Raw genomic sequence first — 19,428 nt, forward strand, 5'->3', positions numbered from 1 at the left:
AAGGGATATTGCCAAAAAATAAGTCACAGGAAGTTTGAATGAGTTTCCCACCCAGTGTGGTATTGATTTGTTTAATATCTGAGAATAGCACTTAGGATTCAAGACAGATGTCTGAATTCTAAACGAATCTCAAGTCAATACGCCTGGGGCGGGGGGCGGGGGGGAATACCAGAGTATTCATTATGCAACCATAGAACAGAAATGTATAATTCTGTTACAAAGAGAAGGAGAACATTATTTTTTAGTGAGAGAATTTCAAGTACCGTTAAGGACTATGTAGGTTTGTTGGTGTCAGGTGATAGAAAATCTACAATTGGTTAATTACCTTGTACCTTGTCATAGTAATACTTTACTAGCATTACTATGTTTGAGAAAGTACTGAAATTTCATTAACTAAACTTTTAGGGAACCACACCAAATGGAATTACTATCTATAAATTACCAATTTACCTGGCTCCACATGTTGATTTTTGTCAACATCCGAGAAATAAAATTTTAAACATCAGATAATGTTTTATGCAATTTACATAGCTTGAGAGCCTGTATACATTTAAATAATGAAATATTACTTGGTTAATATATTTAGCTAATATATAATTAGTTAACATATACACTTAAAGAAAAATTACTTATTGTAAGTTGATATAGTGATTAGTTAATATGCCATGTTCTATAAAAAAAGTTATATTCATGTATTAACTTCCCAAAGCCCTATTTGTCCAGCATATCGCTAGTTAAACAAACAAAAATACCAGTTGAAAGTTTAATATATGTCAACATACTCTGTTAACAGAATTTCCCCACATGGCCTTAAGTTTTATGAGTCCAAAGACTTTTGTATTATTACAATGATGACTCAATTGTTAAATTCACTTTGAGCAAAAGCTCTTTTCAGTGAAAAGATTCTGGATACAAAGTAATGGGGAAGCTATCCTACTCCAGTAGAAGGCGGCAGCAGCTGAAGGGTCTGACTATCTTTCAGGTGAGTTCTCTGTATGCTATGTTTCTACTCTATTACTAGGTCCTCACAGGTTTTATTTACTTTTTGATTATAAAATAGGATTTTAAAAATACAGTTGTGTCAAAATCTGACTAAATAATTCACCTATTAATGAATTTTAAAAAGTACCATTTCATAAAGTAATTCTGTATTTGAGATTGTTTTGCAATTTTCTATTCTGTTTAAATGATTAGGCATTTTTTGGTCTAATGCACACTTTTAAAATTAATGTAGCATTATAATGTTTTAATATCTGAGTACATCACCTGCTCATTTTCATTTCCTTAAAATTTGGGCTTCTTCATTCTTATTCCAGAAATAAACTTTTATCATTACTCTGTCAAGTTGCAAAAGCAGTCAAAATTTTTATTGGAATTGTCTGAACATTATAAAAATTAAGAGTCAATAGTTTTCCTACCCAGGATCATGACATCATTTACCAAAAAGTACAACTTTATTGTAAAACCTAAGCACAAAACAAACCAAAAGTAAAAAAAGTACCGCTCGGTAGTTTTTTTTTTTTTTGGGTCTTCCGCATCTGTATCAGGATTATTTCTAACATTTATAAGGAGATAAATTAAGGAATAAAATAAAGCCAACAAATTTTTGCTCATTTTCGTCAACAGGATCTGTTTTTCCATTACTCTACACTTTTGCACCTGGGAAATCTACTGACTTCTCTTATATTTTAAAACTGATAACCTTACTGAACTCTGTTACAATGGATTTTCAGTTGCCTCCTGACACTTTGTGAATTATGTATTAAACCCCAATTTCTGTGGTAAATGCTTTAAATTATATTTAATCCTTACTAAAAAACCCTAGGAAAGAGTATACAGTCTAAGCTATGGATATTTTGACTAACAAAAAATAAAAGAGGAGATGGGGCGCCTGGGTGGCTCAGTTGGTTAAGCAACTGCCTTCGGCTCAGGTCATGATCCTGGAGTCCCGGGATCGAGTCCCGCATCGGGCTCCCTGCTCGGCAGGGAGTCTGCTTCTCCCTCTGACCCTCCCCCCCTCTCATGTGCTCTCTCTCATTCTCTCTCAAATAAATAAATAAAATCTTTAAATAAATAAATAAATAAATAAATAAATAAATAAATAAATAAATAAAAGAGGAGAGACCCCTGGGAAAACTGCAAATGGCTATCTGAAGTGTTATAATTATTCCCCCATTGTATCTTGCCGCTTTAGGTCTTTAGCAATCACTGCTTTGTTCCTGATCTTCTTTCCCAGCCACTCATGCCCTGCGAAAAATTCATGTCAACAGATCCAAAAGCAAGCTCATCATCTTTCTCCACAGCTGTTAAGGAACCTATTTTTCTTTTATGAATTCCTATAACGCCGTGTTTTATCACTTAAAAGGTATTTAATACATTCTACTTCTCCCATCTCCCTGTAGGAAAATAGAACCCTTGAAAACAGATACAGATTACTTTAAATCCTGGTAGCTCTCCAACACACGTAGGCTCTCACACTGAACACAGGATGAACTCAGATGAATTCCAGCTTCCCCTAGGTGGGCCCATATCCTGACCCAAGGCAAGTGAGGGCTGTCATCCTGGGGTCTTGATTACACACATCCCTCTCATTCACTTTGATGCCATCCTCCCTTTGCTTGCCTCACTGGGACACACCCCCAGAAATAGCCGGTGCAGCATGTGGGTCATTCATGGGTCCAACACAGGTGCTACCCAGAGGAGCCGCTTTAAGCAAGACAGGGATCCCATGTGGGATCAGAGGGCAACAGTTTATCACTGATTTAAAATGAAGACACAGAGGGCAGTTCTTCACCCGCGTGCAACATAGAGGCAAGATGTACCTATACTGCCTAGGACGTTTGCCCCTTTAAAAATAAAGAAGCATCCAAATGATGAACGGTCCTTAAAATAGCCAGTGGGATAGGAAACTAACAGTTCACAGGGTTTCTGCTTGCATTGGATCAGGTCCTCTTAAACACCGTTGTTAGAGCCTTTCAATGCAAGAAAACTAGGCTCTGCCACTATGCTGGATTCCTAATAACAAACACATTAGGTCATTGACCTTACTATCACAAGCCTCCAAGAGGGGTAAATCCAGGTGTACTACTGAGGCCCTTCATCCCCAAATCCTTTCCGTCAGGGCAAGTGGGTACCACTCCACGTGCATCACTCAGATACTTACATCGAACTCGTTCAGAGCTGCAGCCAGCTCCCCGATGCCCGTATGGCCTTTGGCTTCATCGGTGGGCGAGGTAGCCTGGGCAGCATTGGAGATGCCAGCGATGGCCTCCTGGACTTGTTTGAACACATAATCTCGGTTGGCTCTCGTGGCAGCAACATCCGGGTGGCGGAGAAAGGCTTGGGAGGCCGTGTACAGCATTGTGGCGTTCTTCTTCAGAGCCCCTCGGGCGGCGGCCATCTCATCCCGGCAGTGGGGGTCCTTCAGCTCCTGCATACACAACATAGGAAACGTGGCACATCCATCAAGTTCGCCCCAGAAGCATCTGTTCTAGAACTTAGGGTCACAGACTCCATTTTAGAAACCCTACTGAATTTTAGAAACCATCTACTCTCCCTGGCACTCACACTAGCTGCTGGGATTTTGCACTTAATCCTTCTGCATGAAATACCTGAGCACTCCTCCTCCATCTACCCTTTCACGGCCGATCCTCCTGGAACATGCTCCATCCTGCTCTCTAAGCTATGCCCCCTTCTATCTGCTCCTACACGCCCCTACCCCCTCCTATCAACACTTATTAAACTTTACTGTATTTATTTCAACACATTTCCCTCATGTATTGTGTCTAGTGATCGCAGGAAGCCTTGTCTATCTTGTTTAGTGGCTCTTTACTCATTAGCAGTGTTTGGCCCATAAGAGGCACTCAAGTATTGCTGGGAAAAAGGTTAAAAAAAAAAAAAGAAAAAGAAATCAAGCTACTGACAGTCAGTAGCTTGCATGGATCAGAGTTCATTAGCAGCAGATGGAAAATCCAAACTTCAGTCTTCTGATAATGCTTGCCCCCGTTTTCAATTACAATTACAGACATGGGCAATCAGACGCTTCTGATTTTTGCTTAGTCCATCACTGCCACTGCATTATCATTTCTGGAATAGGGTTTTTTTTTTTTTTTTTTAAGCTACCTTTAATGGCAGCTCAATCATTGAGCTTATAGGGAATAAAAATAGATCAAAGATGATTTGTCTTCCTAGTTTTGGCTGTCAAAATACCACCACTGGGGAGTCTCTTGATCTTCAGCTTTAAAGAGTATTGTTAAGAAAATGTTCACATCATTTATGGAAATGTTAAAGGCAGTGCTGCTCTCGGAGACCATATAGGATTGCCAGCTGAGGATCTCGGAGAGATTTTTTTTTTCCCCCCAGCTTCAAAACATCATTAAAGGTTACTTGAACCCCTGGGGTTCAATTTCTATTTGTTTGTTTGGTATGTCCTATATAAATGACTTAGCAACAATGACATCTTCTCTTTTATTGGTCAAAATAATTCTGAGACAAGCACATTATATTTTACCCAGGAGTGTCAAGATAAATTGATAGTACATAATAATTAACTGAACCATCTATCCTCTTTTGCTTATGTACCGACAAATTTATGCTAGCCAATAGGATATGGGTTTTTTTATTATTAGCCCTCAACATGAACATAAGTAGGAAACTAACACCTGAGTGTATTCTCTATGCCAGGCAATAATCTAGGCATTGAAAGTAGGTTTCTCATGACTAGTCATGAAGGGCCTTTTTAACCTCAAGAGCGGTCCAGAAATTAGATGTTACTTTACATTATACTTATAAAAGAAAAACCTAAATGTGGAAGTGAGAGATGGATGGGGTAATTCTCTCCATAAAACTATCTGAGGAAACATTCTTTAATTACATAAAAAAAAACCCTGCAAACAATCTAAATGTTGAATTATGAATCGGTTAAGTAAATGACTGAAGCATTTGGTAGACTGTGGATATTATAATTCATTTTCAACAAATATGGATAATATTTATAAGATAAATGAAAAAGCAGAACAATATTCATACTTATATGAAAAGTAGGATTATAAGTATTTTAAAATATGAAGATAAATAACTGAAAGGCAATATGCCAAAACTGCACCATTTTTTTTTCCTTGGGTGGTAGGGTGTTATGTGTTTTTCCCACTTCCAATTCTACTTTTCTAAATTTTCTTGGAAGAGTCTAGCAGTTAATTAAAAACAAGGTATTAATGAAATATATTAATGAAATATATATTCTCATATCTCATATATTCCCATCAATTTTAATACCCAACTACATATACTTATGACTGGTTTTTCCATCTCCAACCCTCTCTTTTATTTGACATTTTTACATGGAGAGCGCAAGGATCTCAAAAAAAAAAAAATCAATGTATCTAAATATGAAATCTTAATTTCTATACCCAACTGACCCAGTCTTCTCCATCTCTATAAATTCACTACCATCTACCCAATTGCTCAAACCAGAACCTTAGAACTGAACTGGTTGCTATCCCTCCCTAAACAGACATATCCAATTTAACATCAGGTCCTCAGAGCTCTATTTTCAAAATAAACTGATTCTTTGAAATCTTCTCCATTTCTACCACTACCAACTCATCAAGACCATCTCTCACCTAGACATCAGCCCCTCCCAACTATAGATGGTCTCTCTTCCTCCACTCCCTTGTGTTCAACATATCAAAAATACTAAAATGTAAGTTTGAGACCCTGATACCAAATTTTGAACTACTCAAATTCTACCCACCCATTTACAATAAAATCCAAAAATTTTCCAAGACTCTGAATGTCCTTCATTTGGAGACATAGGAGACAAAGGCCCCTACCTTTCTTGCCAACTGCCCATTTTGTTCACTAAGATCAAGATTAAATGTCTTTTTTTTCTTTTTCTTTTTTTCAGTTGTTTAAGCTAGATAGCTTTTTGGTCTCACATCTGTGCTTCGGAGTAACTTCACTCCTTCACCCATCTTACACTTTGGACTATTACACAAGATCTCACTTGAATTTTGCTAATTACAAAATACTTAAATATCACTATGTAATCTAAAATCACATGTGTGTGCCTCTCACACAAAGAATACTGTAAGCATTTTAGGGGCAGGAACTAGATCTTGACCAGGTTTATAATACCAGTGTTCCTTCAGCATGGCACTGATGAACACTCAACCCATGGGTGTTGAATGGAACTTCCTGGTTGGTCACAGACAATCTTAAGGCACTAGGAATTGCCCCAAATGTTGAATTCTAGGAACAGTCAAGAGGATGGGTGGAAAGGATTTTAACGGACCCCTCCAGATTTGGAGAGGTTTTTTTAGGGAAAAAATAAAATAAAAGCCCACCCCTTGAGAACAAAATTCTAATGGTACTTTTACCTGGATAAAATTGAGGGTGCTATCTTGAGACAAAGGGAGACACAAGATCCCCTGTGAGCTACCTTCCTCAAAGTAACTCACTCACCTGTGTTATCCCATACCTCACCCCTTTCTCTCTGCCTTTCCTTGAATTTTCTTTGCATTTTCTTCCTATCTTTCATAAAGGTTTAACTCAACATGCTGCACATTTTGGCTATGCATATGCATGGTGGTGTCTTTAGGGCTAGGAAATACAAAGTTAGGGCAAGTAAAGGGGTGGTGTCCAGACAGCATCCATAGCACCACACCAAAGTTTGATATTTTAACTGGGGAGCTTTTCCTACAGTGGAAAAAAGGTTAGCATGGTTCCTACCAGTCAAGCAGGAGGCCTGTGACCTACTCCAGGTAAGCAGGGGCCAGAGAGTACCCCAGGGCCCACAGTGGTATGAAAACTGGCCCATGTAGAAAACTGTGATGCCTTTGTTAATCACAGGTTCTGAGGGCATTTGATACTTGATCACCAGCAGATGAGGCTGATCTGTTGTTCAGACCTATCAAGCTAGGAGGTTAAACACACATTTTCTCCCCTAGCATTTCCAAAACTTCTCCCACCTGTTGTCTTCTTGCTGCTACATAGTTAAGTTTCACCATTTCTTTCCCAAACTCTTTAAAGCGATTTGCAAGGTCTTGCTCATTTGTAGCATTTTTGACAGCTTCCAGGGCCTCTTCCACCTGAGGTAATAAGAAACAACATTTATAAACGGCTAGAATGAAAATATTAAACATGTTAGAAATGGTAATTTGTAAAAAAAAAAAAATCAACACTTAAAACAGAAGACGAGTACCCCAATAAGCATTTAATCAGGATATTTGTTCACGATACACAGAATATTTTGTATCTGAGAGATAATTGCAGAACCCTTGGAGCATTAGAACTATATTGACTATTTTACTGGGTTATGATTCTGATAAAGAATACAGACTTCAGGGACGACTGGGGAGCTCAGTTGGCTAAGCACCTGCCCTTAGCTAGGGTCATGATCCCAGGGTCCTGGGATGGAGTCTCGCATCAGGTTCCTTGTTCAGCGGGGAGTCTGCTTTTCCCTCTGCCTTTGCCCCTCCCCCTGCTTATGCGCTCTTGTGTGCTCTCTCTCTGACAAAAATAAAATCTTAAAAAAGGAATATAGACTTCTAAATTCAAGTAGAAACATACAGGAAGGTAGATCTAAGAAGAAAATAAGGAATTTGAAAACAAATTCTAGAAATCTTCAGAGGAGGAAGTGCATTAACAAAAACTGAAGGAACTCCTGGAAATTTGAGCACACTTGAATCTGCAACCACACTTCTGGTCAACACCTCTGAAGCAGGAACTAAAAGGGACTGTAACTGAAAGCTGAGTTTACACCTTGCCATCCACTAGAAAGAGGAGCTACTGAGCCTGGAGAGGTGCATTTGAAGTTTTGTTGCAGCTGAAGTTGGCATCAGCTGTGGTAGAATGGGAGGGGGGGGGGAGAAAGACATCAGCAACCCTTCCTAATGATGCACCCTGCTTCCAAATTCCTGCCAATTGTGTCACGGAACTTTTCCAGCGAGGCCCTGGACTTGAATTACGAATTTCACTAAGAATTCCTTTATAAATGATCTGACGATTTGGAAGGTACTAAAGTCTCCTCACCAGAAGGATTTTAACTTTAATATGGTGTGAAAATTCCCACAGTTGTTCACATTTTAAGACTATACCACCTGTGGTCTCAATTAAAATTAAGATATTATGAAGTAACCCACTACATCATTGTCAGTTACATTGCATTACCGTAGGAACAATTTTATCAGAGTAAATAACCAAGAATAAAATTCTGAGTGAATAAGGCACAAGACAGATATGTGTTTGCAAAATCAAAAGTTCTTCTATATAAAAAAGAAGCCTAGTAGAGAGGCCTTCACTAGTGCAGGGTATTAATAGAAGCAATAGAAAAAGAACAGGCCCCTCAGAAATTTGAAATGCAGAAAATGCAGGGCCTACTGCAGAATTCTGATTAACTCTTATAGTCTGAAGCAAATCAAAAGACAACATACAGGGAGTTCATTTTGACAACGTAGAAATGTGGAGGACCACTAAAATGGCTAGAAAAAGCCAGAGAGGAACACAGTTCTGGGCTATGGACATATAGCTTTGTTTACGCTTGACACAATCACAAAGGTAGCTAATTCAATATCATCAAGTTTCACTGAGTGGAGGAAGAGAATAGTGTATATAAACCAGTGATAATAGATATCAAACCTTTTACTCTATAGATATGATAAGGTCATTCAATTTACTAAATAAGCTAACCCATTTTATTAAGAGTTGTAGCAAGCAAGGGAAATTATTTAGAATGGTGATAATCTAGACTCCCCATAAAATTAAGTTTCCATTCACATCTTCTATGGAAATTATCCATCTTTTCTTCCTAATTATAAAAATATAAAATGATAATTTAAATTCTCAGTGTTGGTCTTTTCCAATTCGTAGTCAGGCTCTAATAATGTTCAAGGGAAAGCAACAAGTATCATTGAAAAAAGGACTGTTTTAAGGATGCCTTTTTTTTTGAGACTCAAATCAAGTTACATTTTATGGTATGGAATGGGCCACAGAAGGCATTTTCATAGTTTAATTAGAATCTCTTACCTCAAACCCTTAAACAAATCAGTGATGTCTCACTTTCTAATAGATTTATAATTATTTTAACATGGCTATCAACAGCATCACTGAGAGGACAGCTCTTGGCAGTTAATTTGTTCCTGCTGCTTATTTGAGCTATAGATCTTTCCTGAGGACATAAAAACTAGTTCCAGGGAAGGCAAGATAATTATCTCAGAGGGCGCTAAATCTTGGATTTGTTCCCTAATTTACATATATATATAAATAAGACAGTCTTCTTACCAATTATTAACCAGACCAATTTGGAGTAATTATTTTGTTGTGTTACACCTAATATTTTCTCATGAGTTTTCTCTGAAGACTCCAGATGCTGGTTTGAATTTATGTTTCTAATTCAATCAAGTTTTTTCAAAAAGAAATGCCAATGATGGGGTCTGTGTAAAGGTAGACTTAGCCTACTTGGAGTTTTAATCTAGAAGGATCGGAGAGGCCACCTAAGTGGAAAGTTCTCACATAGAAACAGGATTTCCAAGATCTATGAAGCACTTCTCAAACTCAACACCCAAAAAACAAATAATCAAGTCAAAAAATGGGCAGAAGACATGAACAGACACTTCTCAAAAGAAGACATACAAATGGCTAACAGACACATGAAAAAATGTTCATCATCATTAGCCATCAGGGAAATTCAAATCACAACCACATTGAGATACCAACTTACACCAGTTAGAATGGCAAAAATGGACAAGGCAAGAAACAACAAATGTTGGAGAGGTTGTGGAGAAAGGGGAACCCTCTTACACTGTTGGTGGGAATGCAAGTTGGTACAGCCACTCTGGAAAACAGTGTGGAGGTGCCTCAAAAAATTAAAAATAGAGCTACTCTATGACCCAGCAATTGCACTACTGGGTATTTACCCCAAAGACACAGATGTAGTGAAAAGAAGGGCCATATGCACCCCAATGTTCACAGCAGCAATGTCCGCAATAGCCAAACTGTGGAAAGAGCCCAGATGCCCTCCAACAGATGAATGGATAAAGAAGATGTGGTCCATATATACAATGGAATATTACTCAGCCATCAGAAAGGATAAACACCCAACTTTTACATCAACATGGATGGGACTGGAGATTATGCTAAGTGAAATAAGTCAAGCACAGAAAGACAATTATCATATGGTTTCACTTATTTGTGGAACATAAGGAATAGCATGGAGGACATTAGGAGATGGAAGGGGAAAATGAAGGGGGGGGGAATCAGAGGGGGAGATGAACTATGAGAAACTATGGACTCCGAGAAACAAACTGAGGGTTTTGGAGGGAAGGGGGGTGAAGGGATGGGTTAGCCCAGTGATGGGTATTAAGGAGGGCACATACTGCATGGAGCACTGGGTATTATATGAAAACAATGAATCATGGAACACTACATTAAAAACTGATGATGTATTATATGGTGACTAACATAATAAAATTAAATTTTAAAAAATGGTCAAAATCTTCCCAAAAAATGGAAGAAATGGGACCAAAGTTGAGGTGGGTGTTGGAGGAGGGAGAGACAAATGGGGAGATTGCTGAAGGGACATTAAGGGAGAAAAAAAAGGAGAAAGGGAGTGACCAGGCACTTTTGAGAAGTCTAGATGAATATAAAAATCAAGTTTTTATTTTTGAAAAGAGCCAAGAGTATTTTCTTTCTGGGTGTCTGGGTTAAAGGAAGTGGACTCCCTAGAAGCCAAATAAACACCTTTAAAAGGCAGTTCTTATATAGAAGAGCCCGGGACACTTTTTCCAAAAACTTTCTCTACCTCCCTACACCACACAGTGTCAGAAATAAGTCAGTGTATGTGAGGAGGGCTGCAGGTCAGGCTGCTCTGTGTCTGAACCCCAGGTAGGCAATTTGTCTGCCTTGTGATCCAGGTAAGCCAACTTAACCTTTTGGACCCTCAGTGTCTTCATTAATAAAATGAAGGTAATAATGTTGACATATTACACAAGGTTGTTTTAAGAACTGTAGAAGAAGGTATATAAATAGAAAATATGAAGATGGCCAACTAAGTCCAATTATAAAATAAATATGAATGGGCTAAATGCTCTCATTAGGATACAGACTCTCAGATAGAACTTTTAAAAACAGACCCAACAACATGTTACCAAGAGATCATTTAAACAATAAGATACAAAAGTTGAAAATAAAACCTCTCACACTAATGAATTTTAAATGCAATAAATTCTCAATATATAAAATGCCATTACCAGCACAAAAAGAAACCAAGTACTCGACTCAAAGTCTATTACAGAAATGGAAGCCAAAGACTTCCTCTCTTTTCCCACATAAATCAGGCATATTGGGGGCGCCTGGGTGGCTCAGTGGTTAAGCGACTGCCTTCGGCTCAGGTCATGATCCTGGAGTCCCGGGATCGAGTCCCGCATCGGGCTCCCTGCTCCGCGGGGAGTCTGCTTCTCCCTCTCCCACTCCCCGTTTGTGTTCCCTCTCTCGCTGTGTCTTTCTCTGTCAAATAAATAAATAAAATCTTTAAAAAAAAAAAAAAATTATAAAAAAAAAAAAAATCAGGCATATTGTATATGAAGGAAAGAAAAGAAAAAGAAATAGCAAAATAGCAAACACTTAGAGCACCTGGCAGAAATCAGGAGCTCCTTAAACGGGGATACTGACCTGCCGCATAGCGTCTAGCTAAGGGAAAAATATTTTCCCAAGTAAGTTCAAAGAGGAAAGGCTTCATCTTACTCTTGGAAGGTCTGCAGACCCGGCACTTGGGAAGAGGCTACAACAGCTGCTGGTAAGGGCTCTGAGGAGAATGGTGCTCCCAGGGAAGAGTTATGGGTGGGGGCGGTGCTTTGGAGACTCCGTGTCCCGGACTGGGAAGTTGTTTTCAATGAGTTGATAGAGGCGGCTGCCATAGCTTCCCTCATGATAAACACCTCGCAATCCTGGACATGACACCCAGCTGATCTCCCACAGCAAGCCGGGCTTAGGAACACCAAAGGGAGAATCCTTTGCTCAACCACGTACTCCCGTCCTTAATATTGGTAGCTTGTGCATGGGTACAGCTGAAAATACTCAAACAGCTAGAAAAGATGTTACAGTTTCTTCCCTCATTAGTGGATTTAGGTATTTTCAGAGCTTGTCACGTAAATCTCTTAAAATCTTGGCCTTACAGAGTTTGTTCAAAATAGCCTCTGCCCCCATTCGTAAAGCAGGCCTGCCTGCCAGTCTACAGCTGTGTCAGATCGCTTGAGATCAACTCTTTAAATCAGTCTCCAATTCTCCCGATTGGAATTTCAATTATTTACTTCCATACACAAAAAGTAGTCTGTGAAGTCATTCAGTCATTCAGTACTTGTTAAGCAGCTACTAGGAGCCAGGCAGGCATCTGGGGATGGGGTTACTGCTGAACTGAGGAGTCTGATCCCTCCCCTCCTGGACTGTGCAGTCTGGTTCTCCCACCAACATTTACCATCCATACCAGGCCTAATGACCCTACATTCCACTGGGACAGATTGACCTCATTCAGGGTCCTACCATGGATACCGAGCTGACTGGATCTTAAGTGACATTGATGAAATTATTTAATAAGTCATATATAACTCTCTTATTAGGATCTGGTTTTACGGCTAAATTAAAAATATTATCTTGGGGGCGCCTGGGTGGCTCAGTCGGTTAAGTGCCCTCCAACTCTTGATCTCAGCTCAGGTCTTGATCTCAAGGTAGTGAGTTCAAGCCCCACATTGGGCTCCATGCTGGTCATGGAGCCTACTTAAAAAAAAAAAAAAAAAAAGTTGTGTTTTTTTTTTAAATATCTTGGAAATAGTAGTTGGCTAAGTAAATACATGAGTGGATGTAAGATTCTGCATCTTATTACTTTATTTGTGTAGCCATGTACTCTGGTTTGACCACTGTTATCCCAGCATCATCATATTTTATGTGTCTGCCTCCTAAAGTTGGCCTTCTTGATTAAATATTCTTTCCTTGATAAGCTGCCCCTCCTGATTAAATTTTGTTTTCTTGTTAACAAGAAAATGATTTCATCCGAAAGCGAGAATGATTAAATGCTAGTGTCATGTATTCTTAAAGTGTCATGTTTTATGAAGCACGACAGTAATATAGCTTGTATTTCCAAAGTTATTTTTAGCTGGTGCAAGAAAAATGACACTAGTCAGTGTCACCGAGTACTTATGAGTTGTACCAGACACTGTTCTAAGGCTTACATATACCTAATTTCGTCCCAGAAAACAGCCCTTTGCAGTTGAAATTTTTTCTATTTTTACTTTACGGAGGAGAGACTGAGGTCAATGTAGATACACAAGCTTCCCGAGAAAGGCCTCCCAGCAAGTGAGTGTGGGAGCCTGGGTCTAAACTAAGGTAGTTTGCTCTAGAGTTCATGCTTTTAACTCCCCCGCTCTTCTGCCAGAAAAAGACAGGTTTATAAAGGGTTTGGATTATATTGATCAGCTGATTATGAATATTCACTAGGAGCCTTGTCCCATCTGATCAGTCTCTGGGTTCTAGCCATTCCACTTCTTTCATATCTTTGAAATCGACCTCCTTTTAACAATACATCCTGCCATTGCCTTCACCCGGCCTTTCTTTTTATTCACTAGCCTGGATAATCTCAATGGTCTCTTCATCTGTCTCCTTGCTTGGACTCACCCCTCTTCTAATTCTTTCTTCTCCACATCACTACCAAAATCACGAATCTGCCTCTGATACTTAGAAGTACTCGATGGCTCCCCATAATCCACACGTAGCGTCCAAACAAATCATCACGTTCTCTGCAGTACATGCATCTCCCTTTCCAACTGTCAGTGCCTCTCCCCACCCTGCCCTCTATGCTCCGCAAGACACCCCAAATCCCTTCTCTTGCTCTCGTGCCTTTGTTCTTTCCCTTGGTTTGTGAAGCTCCCTGTAGCTGATGTTTGTTGTCTGGTCTGAATCCATCTCCTTTCTTATGGCATGAGCACCCCTTTTGCATTCAGTAAACTCTCTTTGCCTGAGCTAGTTATCCAGATCCAAATTCACACATTGGCCTGCTCTGTCAAAACATGGCTAGGCCTTTGAAATATTATTCCTTCCCCATTTGGCCTGATGCCAAGCCTCGTTACTAGAGAGTGCTGGGTGGCAACCAAGGAGGAAAAAGTTTTGTTTCTCGGTTCTGGTATGCTCTCTCCAAAGGTTCTGCAGCAGAGGTAGCCCCTCCAACACCAGGTGGCCAGCAGCTTCCCTTAGCATGGTCTCCCTTGGATGATGCTACAGTGGAATGCCCCCAGTGAGACACCTCTCGATGAGCATTTTTCCTTGACACCCTAAGGGCAGATTTCCAGCAAGTTCCATTAGTTTTTGTGGCAACTCAGCAGCCTGTCATAAAGTAAGATAGGAAGATCTGATCTTCACCCAGGCTCAGGGTGGTGGTGGTGGGGTCTCCCTGAAGTGCTTGCTAGTGCTCTCAGTCCTCCTTATATTTGCCATCCCTATATTCCTTAGAGCTGTCTTCTTGTTACCCAGTTTCTTATGACTCTAATCTGCTACTGGAGTTAACAATTTTCCATATTAAACTCTCCCTGCTGAAATCACTGTGTAGTTTCAATCTCATTATTACACAGAATGATACATCCCCCAACTCTTCTGATGGGACCAACTTCTTCCCAGTCACCCTCAACTTTTAGGCCCTAGCTTAGGCTTGGGCTTGTGACCCCAACCTATTCGATCTGATCCAAGAAATTGGTTCTGGGAAAGGCAAATCACATTCAGTTTAATGAGACCCAATCCTGAGACCTTCTCCCAGCCACATCACCCTTCCTCATATTATCCTCAAATGACCAACACTATAATTTTGTCAAACTGATCCTATCCATGGCGTGGGGGATGGTAAGGGGAAGGAGTAAGTGCTGACCAAATTTTAAAAATCACCACATCCCATTCCCCTTCCCCCAAATAATTAACTCAGAGATAAGTACCTAACTCATAAGCCAACAAGACTGACAAGACTATGGAACTTTTATTTGAGCTATTAGGGGAAGGGAATTTACTCTTTGTTGCTATCTTTAGTCTAGAAGCGGGTAAACTTGAGAATGGTTAGCAGCTACCTCAGGACTTCGAGAAAAGGTCCTACAGAGAAGAGGAGATAGGAACCTGGTTCTTGGCATATTTTTGTGCCTTGATCAAGCCTTGCCTGAAGCTAATTTCCTCTAGACTTCTTCATTTGCTGAGCCAATATATTCCCTTTTTAAAATACCATGTTGAGTTGGGGTTCTCTTATTTAAAGTGGAAAACATCCTAATTCTTACATATTTTTTTAAAGATTTTATTTATTTATTTGAGACAGAGAGAATGAGAGAGACAGAGAGCACATGAGAGGGGGGAGGGTCAGAGGGAGGAGCAGACTCCCTGCAGAGCAGGGAGCCCGATGCGGGACTCGATCCCGGGACTCCAGGATCATGACCTGAGCCGAAGGCAGTCGCTTAACCAACTGAGCCACCCAGGCACCCTAATTCTTATATTTTTATTCTAGGTGAGATCACAGCAATATGCACTTGTTCCCAACATGCAGAGCTTGCTTTCTTTATGTCTCCCCCAATAGCCTATAAAGTTTTGAAGGCAGGCGCTGAGACTTAGTCACCTTTGAAGTTATCTAAGCACAGTGTCTTGTATATACTAGGCATCCAGTAAATACTTCTTGAAAGGATAACTGAGTACATAAATTCCAAACAGCCCAGCTGCATGAAGTTAATGCCATGATAGCTCCGACAGAAAAGAAGGGACACCTGAGTGGCTCAGTCGGTTAAGTGTCTGACTCTTAATCTCGGCTCAGGTCATGATCTCGGGTCTTGGGATCGAGCTCTGCATCCGGCTCCATGCTCAGTGGAGAGTCTGCTTGAGGATTTCTCCCCCTCTCCCTCTGCCCCTCCCCCTGCATTCTCTCTCTTTCTCAAATAAATAAATCTTTAATTAAAAAAAAAAAGATATGCTAAGAACTGGGGCAATAATTTCTATCTTTATAATCAGAGACAAGGCTATTTTACATCAATTAACTGCTATTCTTCACCAGAGCTACATTAGAGCTGAACGACTAAACAGGCAACTATTGAGAAATAATCCATTACGGAGGAACACAACACTATTTTAGGCTAATGTCACAAAAGCACAGGTAATATTAAAGTCTGCCTCATCAACACCTTCCAAACAAGGGGAGAGCAGCATTAGATCTGCTGATGGCTATGAAGATCATCTGACTTCTCTGGGAAACTGATTAAGGGACTGTTGTTTTGCTATTTTGCCATTCCACTTTCTAGAGAGAAATTCTGAGATAATCAAGAACATCATTATTCCAGGACCTAGCCTGAGGATAGAAGAAAGGGGGTTGTTTTCTCTAATACATACATGTCAAGATGAGTTTGTGTGTGTAATGCCATCACCAATGCTAAGAATTCACAATACATTCTGATTACATTAATTCAGAGTCTAGGGAAAATAAATATCCCTCTTCATGATCATCGATTGCAATTCAGGATCCCTTGAAAAGTCTAAAATGCCACCTATCAACCTACTGACAATGTCAACTGATTGCAGGATACATTGAGTGACTGGCTAGGGAATCACTCACCAGCAACTTCAACAAGGAAAGTGATTATAATTCAGTATTTTTTAATGATGTCTGATGTGCAAATGATTACTTTAGCTTTGCTCAGGAACATGAAATTTCCACCTAGGTGATAACCCAGCTTTGAACTATATTTCACCCACTATTCCATCACTATCGTCCTGAATTTAAACAACTACAGGAGCAAAAACTTTTTGCAGTCATGAGAATCCTTAACATGTTTAAAAAAGAGCTCAACATTAAAGCATAACAAACTTGCATAACAAAACAAGGAGCTTCATATGGGCAACCAGAATATTTGTATGTCATGTGAAAAGACAGCTCTTTAGCAGTCACGTAAACGTAAGTTTCCGAACATAATTTTAAGGTAGCGGATGTAAAGACCTCTACCCTGCCAATTCACACCCTCTCCACAGATACCCTGATTCTTTACTCATCTTTACAGTGTGAATTATACTTGACTACTTGATTTGCTGACAATTACTTATTGGGGTGCAGGGCAGAGAATGAAAGTGGGTATTTTAGGAGAATAAACCAACTATCCTTCCTCTTCTCAGTGTATTATTGATGGGAAAACATGAATATAAGTTTCTGATAAGGGAATTCCATCTGTGTTCCTGTAAGTTATTCAGAAATGAGAAAAAATCATTATCTGGAGAGAAGAGCAATAAAAATATGGCATACGGCCTAAGAGATAAAAAGTAAAATGCATAATGCTTAAGCCTAAAAAGGTTACTATGGCAGGAAGCTGCAGACTCATGGAGGGTATTACTCAAGCATCTGAACCAAAAGAAAACGGAGCCACTACTTTTATGGAAAAACCACCTGTCACTCTTTTTTTCTTGCCTATGTTTGTGGTAAGGAAACTCATTTTTTTTTTAATCTGGAAAAACCCTTAGAAAAGGTGTAGATGACCATTTCTAACCTGTCCCATCTAAACACATAAAGATATTTTCTTCATCTGAGTTAAAAACAAATAAGTAGATGCTTGGAGACACTTGCTTGTTCATGAGAGAATGAGCTTCTACGGAAAAGAACGAAAAGCTAAAGCAGAATTATATACCATGTTCATTTGTAATGGATTGTTGACACGCTGTGGGTTTTTTTCGGGGGGGGGGGGGTGCGGAGCAACAGCCCCAGGATATGAAACCCTGCCTGAGCTGAACCCACAGCGCAGACGGGCCACTGCCTGGTTCAGCGGCCGCCCCGGCACTGCAGTTCCTCGTCGCTCCACAAGAGAGCGACATCCCACCGCGGCTGCCTCCGCAGAGGCTGCGCTCTAAGCAGAACAAATGTTATTTAGTCTACGATCATTTTTAATTTTACTACTGACAGTCTGACAGGACTACTTAATATTGCTGGGTTGACCTTTCCGTGATTTTGTGCTAACACCCCCCCCCATTTTTTTTTAAACTTCCCTTAATCTGCTGTGTCGGGAAGAGAATACGTTTGACTCCACAGGACGACAGGCCCGCGGTGATATGATCAGTAGACAGCCCTGGTCGAAACAAGTGGGCAGAAAGGCAGGATTACAGGCGGGAACTGGGGCTGTACATCACACGGCACCCTGGATGCACGAGGAGCCCTCTCTGCATGTGGGCAGCTCAGAGAGAATACTCAGCCTGTCCTCACTCCGTAAGAATGGCTGAACGGGGCGTTCCATGGCACAGAACACTAACATATGGGATGTAAAGTTAATTTCTTTAGGTTCAGTCCTGTTCTCCCCTGGGAAAGGAAGATTGTCCATCTGGGGGAAGATCTTTCTGAAAATGTGAACTTTGAAGACTCAGCAGGCTGTAAGGGAAAGATAACAAAACTTTTTCTCCCACACACGTGAGAACAAAGTAATTTGTTGCTCAAAAGATGCACGTAGCACACTCGGAACCTCAGGAATGACAACCACCAGTGCAGTCTGCAAGGGGTTCCAGGGGTCTGAAAATAGCAACATGGCTGCCATTTACCACACATTTACTTTGCACCAAACTCTGTAAGAAATGCTGCATAGGAATGGCACCCATTTTAAATCTCTCACAACTCTGAGGGAAATACAGCCATTAGCCCTGTATTAACAGATAAAGTGTCTGATATGTAAGGAGGTTATGTGGTGGATGACAAGACAGTAATGGCCACAGCTAGGGGAACTAAACCAGCAATAGGTTGATTCCCAAAAAAAGAAAACCCGTGGTTCACATCCCATCATCTAAGGACCCTGAGATTAGTCCAAGGTTGGTGCCAATTGTCCAGGAATGAAATTCACTGAGGTCATGGAATAGAAACTCTCTAGGCAGAAGTCATATTCCGAAGCAATTGAGTTACATCATCTTAGTTCAGAGGACTGAACTATCCTGGTTGCCCATAGATGCCAGTCAGCAACTAGAAAAGCAGAGAGAGGCCTAGTTGTCAAGGACTTCAAAGGTTGCCTTGGCTCCTGGTCCAATAAAATTTGTGACGAGGGTAGGGCTCCAGTTCCATCACGAAACAAAAATGCTGAAAGAAACCAAGGAACTATGACAAGCGAGGCACTTATAATAGGGGTCTATGGGTTAGTAGGACATGTAACTGCCCAGTTATGTTAGATGCTAGGCTTGGTGCAACAAGATTGACCTTAGCCAAGAGATGTGTAGACAGGGCTCTTTATTGCCAGACTAAAGTACGTTCAAAGTCCCTAATTCTACAAAAGTGCAAGGCTGGAGCAGGTAACAAAATGTAATTCAATACATGATCCATATTAAGGTGGGCATAGGTGGTCATTTGGCCAGCTAACCGGAAGAGCTGACCTCCTCTGAATTACCACATGGACCAGCACTAATCTGAATCTC

The 19,428-nt window shown here is 40.2% G+C and overlaps 1 protein-coding gene across 4 annotated transcripts in view; it reads right to left on the minus strand.

Annotated features, from left to right (window-relative positions):
* The window catches only part of CTNNA2 (catenin alpha 2), a 949,691-nt gene that overhangs the window by 726,109 nt on the left and 204,154 nt on the right, over positions 1 to 19,428 (minus strand). For all 4 annotated transcript variants that reach the window (XM_044919117.1, XM_044919118.1, XM_044919116.1 and 1 more), the window contains exons 4-5: positions 6,969 to 7,088; positions 3,164 to 3,430 (exon numbers count right to left, since the gene is read on the minus strand). In XM_044919117.1, the coding sequence (XP_044775052.1) occupies positions 3,164 to 3,430; positions 6,969 to 7,088 (387 nt within the window). The remainder of the gene's footprint in view (positions 1 to 3,163; positions 3,431 to 6,968; positions 7,089 to 19,428) is intronic.

This window comes from Neomonachus schauinslandi, chromosome 10, assembly GCF_002201575.2.
Source record: "Neomonachus schauinslandi chromosome 10, ASM220157v2, whole genome shotgun sequence".
Taxonomy (NCBI): domain Eukaryota; kingdom Metazoa; phylum Chordata; class Mammalia; order Carnivora; family Phocidae; genus Neomonachus; species Neomonachus schauinslandi.